At 42.9% G+C, this 13,153-nt stretch overlaps 1 protein-coding gene across 1 annotated transcript; it reads left to right on the top strand.

Moving 5' to 3' along the window:
* The first annotated feature begins 655 nt into the window (after nucleotides 1–655).
* On the top strand, nucleotides 656–2,639 carry LOC147921351 (uncharacterized). The gene is made up of 3 exons (XM_087497645.1): nucleotides 656–1,648; nucleotides 1,733–2,102; nucleotides 2,364–2,639. The coding sequence occupies exons 1-3, from the start codon at nucleotides 1,206–1,208 to the stop codon at nucleotides 2,637–2,639; spliced, it is 1,089 nt and encodes a 362-aa protein (XP_087353771.1). The 5' UTR covers nucleotides 656–1,205.
* Nucleotides 2,640–13,153: the final 10,514 nt, after the last annotated feature.

Here is a 13,153-nt window from a genome sequence, read left to right as displayed (position 1 = left end):
TAAAAGTTATCGAATACTTAGCACCAACTTAACCCAAATTATCTATGTCCAATCCGCTATACTATCCTGAGGCATATACGTAAAAATTAGTGTATGGATAGCCATAATTAATTTCTAATATGTATAGATGGTCTATAACTTTTAAAATATTTGGTTTCCCCAAGTCGAACCTTAACTGTATCTGTATATCTCTCCTCGAGCATACATATCTTATCACTTATTAATATAATACACAATCACAATTCATAACCTTTTTTGTTCACAACAAGTTATTAGCATGAAATTCTAGACTCATGAAGGTAGATGTTTATAGTAGGTTAGTTCATGAGTCTAGGATTTCATGCTGATAACATATTGCGAAAAAAGTTTAGAAATTGTTCTTGTGTATTATTTGCTAATGAATGATAGCAAGATATATCTATATATACATTTTTGGAGACATTTAGCAAATAAATCTTGAAGTTGGTTCTTATTTACAAGAATGCCATTAGTATTAAATATTAAATTTATAAATTATAAAATGAAATTTAAAACCAAGATTTTGTGCAGAACAAAAATTCCTAAATTTTTCCTTAATCAATCAACGATTAATTACAATATCTCATTAAATATTTGTTTTGTAAAATTCCTAAATATTTCAGAAAGAAATAGTACGCAACAATGGAGGAAAAAAAGTATATTTTTTAAGCTGCCTTATTGGGAGTTTGTGTTGGTGCGACATAATTGGGATGTAGTGCACATAGAGAAGAATGTGTTTGACAATCTAGTTTACACATTACTGGATGACAACAAAAAAATCAGAAGATAATCTGAAGGCTAGGAAAGATCTTCGTGAGATGGGAATACGTCCTAATTTATGGCCTACCGAAGATGGGAAGTACAAGGAAACATGTTTTACTTTGAAAAATGATGAAAAAAGACATTTTTCTGAGTGTCTTCAAGGATGCAAAACTTCCAGATGGTTATGCTTCTAACATCTCAAGTTGCGTTGATGTTAAAAGTAGAAAGCTATCTAGATTAAAAAGCCATGACTGTCACGTGATAATGAGAGATTTGCTTTCAATTGCAGTTCAGAATTTGTTGCCTGCAAATGTGACGTCACTTGTTGTTGAGCTTTGTCATTTTTTAGAGATATATCGACAAAGGTTCTAGATATTGATGAGCTTAATAAGTTGCAAGAGCATATAGTTGTGACTTTATGCGAGATGGAGATGTTGTTTCCTCCATCGTTTTTCACTGTGATGGTACATTTAATAGTGCGTCTCACAGAAGAAGCGAAACATGGTGGGCCAGTTCCATTTCGTTGGATGTATCCAATTGAGAGGACTCTTGGATATTTTAAATCTTATGTTCGCAATCGTGCTCAACCCGAGGGTTCTATATGTAAGCAATATTTGGCTGATGAGTGTATAATGTTCTGCTCAATGTATCTTGATGATATGGAGACACAATTTAATCGTGTCGGTCGCGTTGATGATCGACCTGCAGTTAACATTAGTGTAAGGCCACACTCAAAACTTGCAGATATTTTTCCAAATATTGGTAGATTCATTGGAGGTGGTCACGTTTGTACACTAACTTACATAGAGACGCAACAAGCACATCGACATGTTTTGATCAATTTTCAGCTACTTGATCATTTACGAGAGTAAGTTTAGCTCACAATAACATTGATTATTCTAACTTTTTTAATTGAACTATACTAATATAGTTCTTATTATTTTCTATCTAGGCGATACAAAAATGAGCTTGTTAGTAGAATTTCTGGTCAGAACAAAAGGAATCGTGCTATTGACATTGACAAAGAAATGCATCTTAATTTTGCTAAATGGATGAGAGAAAAAGTAGAAGAAAATGACATTGATGGGATAGATGATGATTTACGATGCTTAGCTCTTGGTCTATCAGACAAAGTTGTGAAGTATACAGCTTACAACGTGAACGACTTCAAATTTCGGACTATTGAAAGAGATGCTGATCTCAAAACACAAAATAGTGGTGTTTATGTGGCTGTTGAGACTATGAGTTATGCAAGCTCTCGTGATCTAAACCCAATAGCTGGAGATGTAGTTTACTATGGGAAGCTAGTTGAAGTTATGGAAGCTAGTTGATCTGCAGGTCAATTGGTGACAGCTTGTCTTGTGGGAAGGTTGTTAAAGGGTGGGGGTCAGGGTTCGAGGAAAGCTTGGCACACCAATAACTTACTGGTGGATTGTGATATCCACAGTGATGTGTTAGGATCGATGCCCTGCAGGGCCAGCTTGGAGTCCGTTTGGGTGGCTAGCGGTGGGCTATTGGAGTCAACGGACGGACCTTGGGGCGGATAGCGGTGGGCTAGTGGGATCCACGGGACGGGTTGTCACATAAATTACTATGATACTTTTAAAGTTGTGTTGTTTAAGTGTAAATGGTTTGATTATCGTACTGAACGAGGATATAAAATAGACGCATATGGTCATCATATGGTCAATTTTTCACGCTTGCTACACTCAAGAGAGAATGTTGAGGATGAACCTTATGTCTTGGCTTCTCAAGAGAGACTGGTATATTATGTTAAACAACCTGGCGAGTCAGAGTGGGATTTTGCAGTTCATGTTCAACCTAGAGACGTATTTGATATGGGTGATGCAATTCTATGAGAATAGTTTGGCTTTAATAAGGAACACTTGAGTCTTTCTCTTTTTGTTGACTTGACTTCATTTATTTTTAATACGGAGGTGAATGCCATTTTTATTGAAATTTTCTCAATAAATCTTTTGCTAATCCCACTAATTTTATAGTTTCAGCGGGAATTAGATTTTGTTTTTAGAAACAGAATATTTCATATAAGTTAATCACAACTTTAATATTCTATGGAATTAAGGTTGCTAAAAAAATTCCTGTGTGTAAACGGGAGAGAGCTTCTCAAAAAATCAGAATTCAGAAATCCTCGACGTGTAAGGTAAACTGATTTCAATCCCTTGTTTATGTGGTGTGTTATTTGACAATCGCTTGCTTTGACTTTGTGTGATGTGAATCAAATTGAGATCAATTAGTTAGTTTATCCCTGGTTTGTACAGGTTGTTAAAACTTGAACAACTAATCACCAATAATAATCCCTAATCAAATAACCAATATCCAATCCTAACCATTTCAATGTCAAACAAATCAAACCGATAAATCCTAACAATGTTTCTAATGACCCAACTCTAGCAACCTAGCAATGCAAGACAACATCCAATCGAGTCCCTAGAACATCTTCCTCTTCATTGCCTTGATTCCACGATCACACTTTGTCTTTACCTGCATCACAAACACAAATTGAGATGCATGAGTATTTGATAAATATTCAGTGAGGCAATCCTCCCATCTACTGGACTATACACACAAGCAACAATAACTCCAATGTTCCAACCAATCAACAAACAAAATACACAAACCAGGAAAACGAACACTGGAAGGGAGGTGTCGACCGACACCAGCCTAGTGTCGTTCGACACTGGCATTGGTGTCGACCGACACTACCCCACAGTGTCGATCGATGCCAATTTTTGTTGGTGTCGATCGACACTCCACCTGCAACTGCGATCCGCACGAAGCCGAGAGTCGAATTTAGCTTCCCAATCTCCTCCAAATCATCCAATACTCAAAACCCATGCCGGAAACATCATTAGGAACCTGTATAATCCAATCCTCAACAAGAAAACACACAAAACAACAACAAACAAGCAAGAAATAGGAAATCAAAGGCTTAGATTAGCCATGGTCATGCACTCACCTGTTTCTGACCAACAATGAACGAATCCACACTCTCAGCAAGCTTCCCACACGTTCCTAGCCTTGAATCCTCACTCCCACAACAAGATCTCATCCACAAAGCCTTTAAATCTCACAATCTCCCTCTAGAACTTCAAGAACAGTTTTCTCTCTTTTCGTTTCTCTCAAAGCGGCGTGAGACAACAAAAACATGACCCTAGTTTCTCCTTTTTAAAGCTTGGTCCAATGGTTTCCTTAAACCAAACCCGTCCAAATCAATAATTATATCAATCTGGTCGAACCAGAAATAAGTGGTGTCGACCGACACCAACATGGGTGTCGATCGACACTAACATGGGTATCGATCGACACCAATATGGGTGTCGATCGACACCCACCACCAAAACGCAGAGTTTTGGTTCGCGGGCGTTACAATTCTCCCCTACTAAAATAGATTCATCCTTGAATCTCGAACAACACTCAGCCAAGGACTCATGTGCTACCGACTCCACGGCCCGCACTCCTCCGACCGATATACGAAAGGTCACCTCTAGGTATAGAGTCACGCTCCAGGCGTTATTTGCTCTCGACTTTTGGAATTTCCTTTACTCATAGGCCTAAACCTTGAGTTTTTATTGGCTCTTCATCAGACCTAAGTCTGCATGCCATAATGTTGGCTCCACATGGGGCCTAAACCCGCATGCCACAATGTATAAGGAGAAATCCAATATTCGTCTCTCGGGTCGTCACCCTACAGTGTGCCTTTGGATCGTCATCCGAAGTCGATATACCAACCACACTCTTAAGCCACAAAGTCTTGGAATACGGCAGTACTAGGAGAACCGAAGTCCCCCAAGAGTCGCGAGCAAACAATTCTGAACACGTCTGAGTCCTATCCCTAACCAGGTTTCCTGCCCGTGGCTCGCGTAAGACAACACTATGTCATACCAACCACATATTCCCTCACTGGAACACCCCATGACCACACAAGGATCATCTCACTGCCCTACGGGCCGCCACAAAGGCCAAACAAATGTCCTAAACAGGACCGCCACGAAGGCCAAACAAATGTCCTAAACAGGACCGCCACCAAGGCCAAACAATTGTCCTAAACAGGACCGCCACAAAGGCCAAACAAATGTCCTAAACAGGACCGCCACAAAGACCAAACAATTGTCCTAAACAGCACCGCCACAAAGGCCAAACAAATGTCCTAAACAAGACCGCCACAAAGGCCAAACAAATGTCCTCAACAGGACCATCACCAAGGCCACTCGTCCCGAAGGACTGTCACGAAGACCATCTGTCCCGAAGGACCGCCTCAACAGGCACTCTGGCTAAACAGCCCGCCACGAAGGCCACACAATGGCTAAACAGCCCGCCACGAAGGCCACACAATGGCTAAACAGCCCGCCACAAAGGCCACACAAGACCTCTCCTAGGCTCTCCGCCACAAAAAATGGACAAATTCTAACTCACATAAAACTTTTCATTTTTAGCACTTATCACTTCTGGAAACTTTCCACTTATAAAAACTTCTTAAACAGGAAACTTTCCTCCAAAACACTGCCTTGCGGAAATTTTGTACCCCAAACACCACCTCATCTTGTTACTGAGTCACACAACTAACCACCCCAAGCGACCGAGTAACAAGAGAGATGGGCTGGAATACTCCATTCCGGCTCCAGCCACGGACTACAGATGGAACCAGGCTAGACAAGCTTAAGTCGTGGCTTGCTTCTCATACCACTTCTTAAACCTTGCCTTCATCCTCGCCTCAAGCTCCCAAGTCTGCTCCGCAACACCATCGCAGTCCCAAAGGACTCTCATCAAAGGAATCTTCTTCTTCCGAAGTTCCTTGGTCCTCCTCTCGAGAACCCTCACTGGTCTCGCCTCCAAAGTCATGTTGGGCTGAAGATCCTCAGGAATCTTAGCCAACAACTGGTCATCCTCACGGAGACACTTCCGCAACATAGACACATGGAAAACCTTATGGAATGCACGCATAACCTCAGGTAACTCCAGCCTATATGCCACTGGTCCAACTCGCTCAATCACTCTGAACGGACCCATATACCTCGAACTTAACTTTGTCTCAGTCAATGACCTGTTCGGACCCCACAACATGGCCATATTGAGGTACACTCTATCTCCAACCTGAAACTCAAGATCTCTCCTCCTCCTATCGGCATAACTCCTCTGCCGATCCTGAGCTTCCTTCATGTTCAGCTTGAGAACCCGAATCTTCTCTGAGGTCTCCTGAACAAAATCTGCCTCTTACATGCTCCTCTCCCCCACCTGAGTCCAACATAACGGTGTACAACACGATCTCCCATACAAAGCCTCATAAGGAGCCATGTCAATACTCGCCTGGTAACTGTTGTTATAAGCAAACTCTACCATGTTCAAGTGATCTGCCAATGGCCACCCCAATCCAACACACACATCTTCAGCAAATCCTCTAACGTTTGGATCGTCCTCTCTGACTGTCCATCTGTCTGGGGATGATAAGTTGTACTCATATGCACCTTAGTGCCCATCTCTGCCTGAAATGCCTTCCAGAACACCAAAGTGAACTTGAAATCCCTATCAGACACTATGCTCGCTGGTACCCCATGCAACCTGACTATCTACTTCACATATTTCTTAGCCAAGACCGCTGCCCCATCAGTCTTCTTAATGGCCAGAAAATGTGTCGACTTAGACAACCGGTCCACAATGACCCAAATAGCATCAAACGTCTTGGACACTGGCAAACCCACCACGAAGTCCATAGTAATCATATCCCACTTCCACTTTGGAATGGGAAGACTCTTACGCAAACCACATGGTACCTGATGCTCAGACTTCACTAGCTGACACACATCGCACCTCGCAACCCAACTAGCCACGGCCTTCTTCATCCCGACCCAGTGATCGTACCTCTTGAGATCTCAGTACATCTTAGTCGCTCTTGGATGAATAGAAAACATGCTAGCATGAGCTTCTCTCAGAATCTCCTAACTCAACTCCTCATCCTTGGGCACACAGATCCGCCCATGCACCAGAATAGTACCATTAGCTGAAACCTGATACTCCGAGTCAACATCCTTTGAGGCATTCACCAGCCACAAATCTGACTCCGGAGCCAACCGCACTTTGCTTATCAAATCTGCTCTATCAGCTGCAACCAAACCCAACGGCTCCTGAGAAACCGCACACAAGCTCAATGCACTGATCTCTCGTAACAGAGAATCCATATCCTGCTCAAGAGCCGAAGCCGCCCGCTTCCGACTCAAAGCATCTGCAACCAAGTTAGCTTTACTAGGATGATAGGGTATCTCCAAATCATAATCCGCCACTGGCTCCATCCACCGCCTCTGCCTCAAGTTCAGCTCGGGCTGAGTGAATATATACTTCAGGCTCTTATGATATGTAAACACCTGTACTTTTGCACCATAAAGATAAGATCTCCAAATCTTCAGGGCAAAAACTACAGCACCCATCTCCAAGGCATGAGTAGGATAGTTGTCCTCATGCTTCCGCAACTGCCGCGAAGCATAGGCAATCACCTTCCCATGCTGCATCAACACACATCCCAAACCAACTCTGGATGCATCTATATAAACCACATAGGGTTCTCCCTTGTCAGGCAAAGTCAACACCGGAGCAGTAGTAAACATCTCTTTCAGGCTTGCAAAGCCCTCCTCACACTCCTGTGACCAGAGAAAAGGAACATCCTTCCCCGTCAACTTAGTCATAGGACGTGCTCTGCTCACAAACCCCTGCACAAATCTCCTATAATACCTTGCCAACCCGAGAAAACTCCTGATCTCCATGGCATTCTGCGGTCTAGGCAATCCCTGATAGCCTACATCTTCTCCGGATCTATAGAAACTCCATCTGCAGACACAATATGACCCAGAAAACCTATCTCACGCTGCCAGAAACTACACTTGCTCAACTTAGCAAACAACTTCTGCTCCCCCAGCTTCTCCAGAACTGCCCTCAAATGTACTGCATGCTCTTCAGGACTCTTAGAGTAAACCAGGATGTCGTCGATGAAAATGATGATAGACACATCCAGAAACTCCTGGAACATGCTGTTCATCAATCTCATAAACGCAGCTGGTGCGTTACTCAAGCCAAACGGCATCACCACAAACTCATAATGCCCATACCTTGTCCTGAAAGCAGTCTTCGTCACATCCGTCTCATCTATCGGGATCTGATGATAACCCGACGCCAGATCTATCTTGGAGAACCAAGTAGCACCTCTAAACTGATCCAACAACTCATCGATCCTCGGAAGAGGATACTTGTTCTTCACAGTGATCCAGTTGAGACCTCTGTAATCAATGCACAAGTGGAAACTCCCATCCTTCTTCTTAACGAATAACATCGGCGCTCCCCACGGTGATACACTAGGACGGATGAATCCCTTGCTCAACAAATCCTCTAGCTGCTTCATTAGCTCTGCCATCTCTGCTGGAATCATCCTGTAAGAAGCCTTGGATAACGGTGTCGTTCCTGGTTCCAGTTTAATCGTGAAAGGATCAGACCGAGAAGGTGGTAATCCCTGTAACGACTGGAACACGTCCTAAAACTCCTCTACAACCTGAATACCGCTAACCGTAGACTTCCCCACTGATTCTAGCATAGATATAGTAACCAGATAAGCCTCACGACCCTTCTCGATCATCTTCCCATCCTGAATGGCCGAGATCACGAGACTCCCTGAAGTCGGTCTAATCCCCTGATAAACCAACTTCCCTCCTGAAAGCTCAAACTCCACTCTACGCCGATGACAATCCAGATTAACCATATGCCGATGCAACCAATCCATCACCAAGATAACTTCATACAGCTCCACTGGGCTGATAAGAAAATCCGCAGGCCGAGACTCTCCTGCGATCTGAATATTGATGCCCCTCGCTCGACAAATAACCCTCATAAACTTTCCTCCCACAACTCTGACAACTCATGTACGCTCTCCGGGATCTCCCATGATACTCGCACTCTCTGCACACTCTGGGGTAATGAAGCTATGAGTAGCTCCAGAATCAAACATAACGTGGGACTTAAACCCGCCCACCAACAAGGTCCCTACACAAACCTCATATGTTGAGAACCTAACACTTTATCACAAGACAACATAAAATCTGCACTTAATAAGAATTCACAAAGACAAAGTATCAGAAATTATACCTGTAATCGCCCCGGCACTTGTCACACTAGTCTCCACAGTCGTGTAAACCTGTGGTGCCTGCTCAATATGTGCCACCGGCTGCACCTGCTGCAACGCTACCATTGCTACTGGCTGCAACTTGGGACAATAGGGCTTGATGTGCCCTGACACCCTACAATAGTAGCATACACGGTCTGCTCTCGACGGGGCACTCCTCTTGGGACAGCTAGCAAACTTGTGATCCTAGCTCCCACACTTGAAGCAACCCGATTCCACAGAACCTCCCTGATGTTGAGCCCAATTCCTCTTGGTTCTCTGTGCAGGCTTACCGCCCTTGCTAGAACCTCCCTGATGTTGAGCCCTACTAGGCTGGACTTCTGGGCTAGCCGCCACTGACTGTGCCCGGATATCCTCCTCTATCCCTGCTGCAGTCTCAACCAGCTCTGCACGCGAAGCATAACTCTGCCCCCTATAGTGAACCCTCAAGTCATCACGTAGGACCCTCAAGAACCTCCTGATCTGAGCCTCCTCAGACTCCATATCCCGACCCCCATACCTCAGAAGTCGACTGAACTCCAAGTCAAGCTCCCGCACTGACCGAGTCCCTTGAGCTAGGTGAAGGAACGACACCTCCAACCTATCCATTGCCTCCCTAGGGAAATACTTGCGGTTGAACTCCAAGACGAAGTCAGCCCAAGACATCTCCCTTTGCACTCTCCTGGCTGCCACAGAACTCCACCACAACTGAGCATCACCAGTCAGATAGTGGACCCCAATGTCCACCCAAAATCCCTCAGGACACCTCAGAGTATGGAAATTAAGTTCCACACTCCTCCTCCACGCATCCGCAGCGGTAGGATATGTACCTCCCAATAACCGCTCGGTACTAATACGGCCCATCTCTGTCAGCATGCTGATATAACGAGAATGGACTCCCACATCCGCAGCCACTGGCTGCCGCTCCTCCACCACCACTGGTGGCACTACCTGAGCCTGAGCTGGTGCCACAGGTGGCAACCGCTCCAACAACTGTGCCAGCAAACCCGCAAAGTCGACACCCGGGACTCCACCCACTGGGACACCCACACCTGGGGCCCTAATATCACCGGCTACTGGAGCATCAACACTGCCCCCTCCGGCCACACTTATGGAATCCTCCTAGACACCCTGCGACTCGCTGACACCCTCTGCTGTCACACTCTGGTCCGCAGTCTCACTAACCACTGGGACTCTGCCCCTACCACGACCACGTCCGCGTCCACGACCACGCCAGCATCCACCACCACGACCAGCAACAGCATCCTCTCTAACCATCTGCACTACCATGAGCAGAAGGCTAAGCACACAATAAACAGAACACAAAAACAAAAACTCACCGTGGAATCACAAAGTAGGCTCGAAGAAGATGTTCTAGGACTCCATGCCACACATAATTGACTAAATCACATAATCAATCAAGACATGCAATCCCAGACAACACAACAGAAACCTAGTGAACCCAAACCTAGAACAGTAAGGGCTCTGATACCAAACTGAAACGACCTGACCCGTTTTTTTTTTTTTAAATAATAAATAATAATAATTAAAACTACGACTAGTGGTCCAATACCCACTAGCCACCTAATCACAATCACAAATAACAACGGAATAACAATACCAATTAAATAACCAATAATAATCCATAATCAAATAACCAATATCCAATCCTAACCATTTCAATGTCAAACAAAAAGAAACACCAAACCGGCAATCCTAACAATGTTTCTAATGACCCAACTCTAGCAACCTAGCAATGCCAGAAAACATCCAATTGAGTCCCTAGAACATCTTCCTCTTCATTGCCTTGATTCCACGATCACACTTTGCCTTTACCTGCATCATAAACACAAATTGAGATGCATGAGTATTTGATAAATACTCAGTGAGGAAATCCTCCCATCTACTGGACTATACACACAAGCAACAATGACTCCAATGTTCCAAACAATCAACAAACAAAACACACAAACCAGGAAAACGAACACTAGAAGGGAGGTGTCGACCAACACCAGCCTAGTGTCGACCGACACTACCCCACAGTGTCGATCGATGCCCATTTTTGCTGGTGTCGACCGACACCAAGTGGTGTCGATCGACACTCCACCTGCAAGTGTGATCCGCAAGAAGTCGAGAGTCGAATTTGGCTTCCCAATCTCTTCCAAATCATCCAATACTCAAAACCCATGCCGGAAACATCATTAGGAACCTGTATAATCGAATCCCCAACAAGAAAACACACAAAACAACAACAAACAAGCAAGAATAAGGGAATCAAAGGCTTAGATTAGCCATGGTCATGCACTCACCTGTTTTTGACCAACAATGAACGAATCCACACTCTCAGCAAGCTTCCCACACGTTCCTTGCCTTGAATACTCACTCCCACAGCAAGATCTCACCCACAAAGCCTTTAAATCTCACAATCTCCCTCTAAAACCTCAAGAACAGTTTTCTCTCAAAGCGGCGTGAGACAACAAAAACACGACCCTAGGTCGTTTTCTCATTTTTAAACCTTGGTCCAATGGTTTCCTTAAACCAAACCGGTCCAAATCAATAATTATATCAATCTGGTCGAACCAGAAATAAGTGGTGTCGACCGACACCAACATGAGTGTCGATCGACACCCACCCCCAAAACGCTGAGTTTTGGTTCGCGGACGTTACAATAGTAGTGTAAGTTTTACAATTCTCGAGCTCATATATTCCACTGAAATATCAAAAAATGACTTGTAGTTAAATTTGCTGGTTTTAATGACCAAATTAGTCACTATTTTAAGAATAAATTAAAATTCAGTATTGCTTAATAGTTTGCTTTTATGTGCTTTGTTTAGGTTCATGAATTTTCGGAATTTCACGGATTTTAGTGATTCGGAACCTTAAGCACCAGATGGTATGACACATTTTCGGACTTTCACAGATTTGACTGATTCAGAAACTCAAGCACCAGATGATATGACACAATTGGAGGCAGTTTACGGTTCTCCTCCTTCAAAAACTCCAGACGGTAACAGTTTCAAGTGGAAAGTACAATTGATAGGTAATTAAAAATAATTGATTGTGTGAGAATGAACTGAATTGATCATTGCTTTTGTTTACATGAGAATAAATTTATTTGTGGTCGTTGTTGTACATGTGTATATATAGATATACTGATGGCTTTGTTAATATGTGTTTATCTACAAGATGATGATGGAAACATAGAAGGAAAAATGGTGGCATCAAGAGATGTGTGGAAACTACAAAATAGCAAAGTCATTGTACATTTCGACGTAGATACCGATCAACCTGTTGATGATTCCGGAGGTCTACTTGGATCTTGGTTAGGTCAATTAGGTAATGATTTGAATTTGTTGCCCATTAACTGCAGTGATTGGAGATTGGTTAATCCTGACACATAAGATAGGGCTTGGGAAGTGATTCAGGTAATATATATCCAACATTTTAGTACATTCTCCTAAGTTTTGCACTTCATATTGCTTCTCTCTTTATGAATGTTCTCATGATATCATTTCAGTCAAAATTTTGGTTTGATGATCCTGCAAAAAGAAAGCATTATGTGATTAGTGCACTAGGGAGCAGATGCAAGGATATTAAACTACGTTTATGGAGAGAGTTCAAACGGGTTAACAAAGCTGAAATGATCCGGAATCGACCAAAGAGTGTTCCTGAAAATCAATGGTTTTCTTTTGTCAACACGAGGTTCACTGATAAATGGAAGGTATGATTTATATATTATAAATATGTAATTGTATATGAAACGTACGGAATAACTATTAATTATCTTCTCCAATATATGAACTTTCAGAAAATGCAAGATCAAAATAAGAAGAATAACAAAAACCATACCTCGCCTCACGTATATGGAAGAAAGAGTTTTGCAAGAAAAAGAAAAGAGATTGTAAGTAATTTTGTTCTCTCTTATAAAACTCAATTTTATGATTGTTCTCCTGCTATTTTGATATTTCATAATATTTATGTGTGTGCTATTAACGCAGACAATTAAGAACGGAAAACCACCAAGTCGAGCAGAATTATTTGTTGCGACACGCACAAAACCTGATGGAAGCTATGTATCTGATGAGGCTAAAACACATGCGGTTAGCTTTATCTTATTCTATTGTTCATATTAGATTTTGTCAATTCATTGTCTCATTTCTTAACATAGATTACTCATTTGACTATACCAAACAAAAAAAGAATTTGTTATACTTA

The sequence above is a fragment of the Camelina sativa genome, chromosome 18 (genome assembly GCF_030686135.1).
Source record: "Camelina sativa cultivar CO46 ecotype springtype chromosome 18, ASM3068613v1".
Classification (NCBI taxonomy): domain Eukaryota; kingdom Viridiplantae; phylum Streptophyta; class Magnoliopsida; order Brassicales; family Brassicaceae; genus Camelina; species Camelina sativa.
Note: the sequence above shows the minus strand (reverse complement) of the source record. Positions and strands in the feature narration are given on the sequence as shown.

Coding starts and splice junctions, on each gene's coding strand:
- LOC147921351 (XM_087497645.1), top strand. CDS start 1,206: ATGGAGATGTTGTTTCCTCCATCGTTTTTCACTGTGATGGTACATTTA. Junction 1,649..1,732: donor CTACTTGATCATTTACGAGA/GTAAGTTTAGCT, acceptor TTTTCTATCTAG/GCGATACAAAAATGAGCTTG. Junction 2,103..2,363: donor AGCTAGTTGAAGTTATGGAA/GCTAGTTGATCT, acceptor ACGGGTTGTCAC/ATAAATTACTATGATACTTT.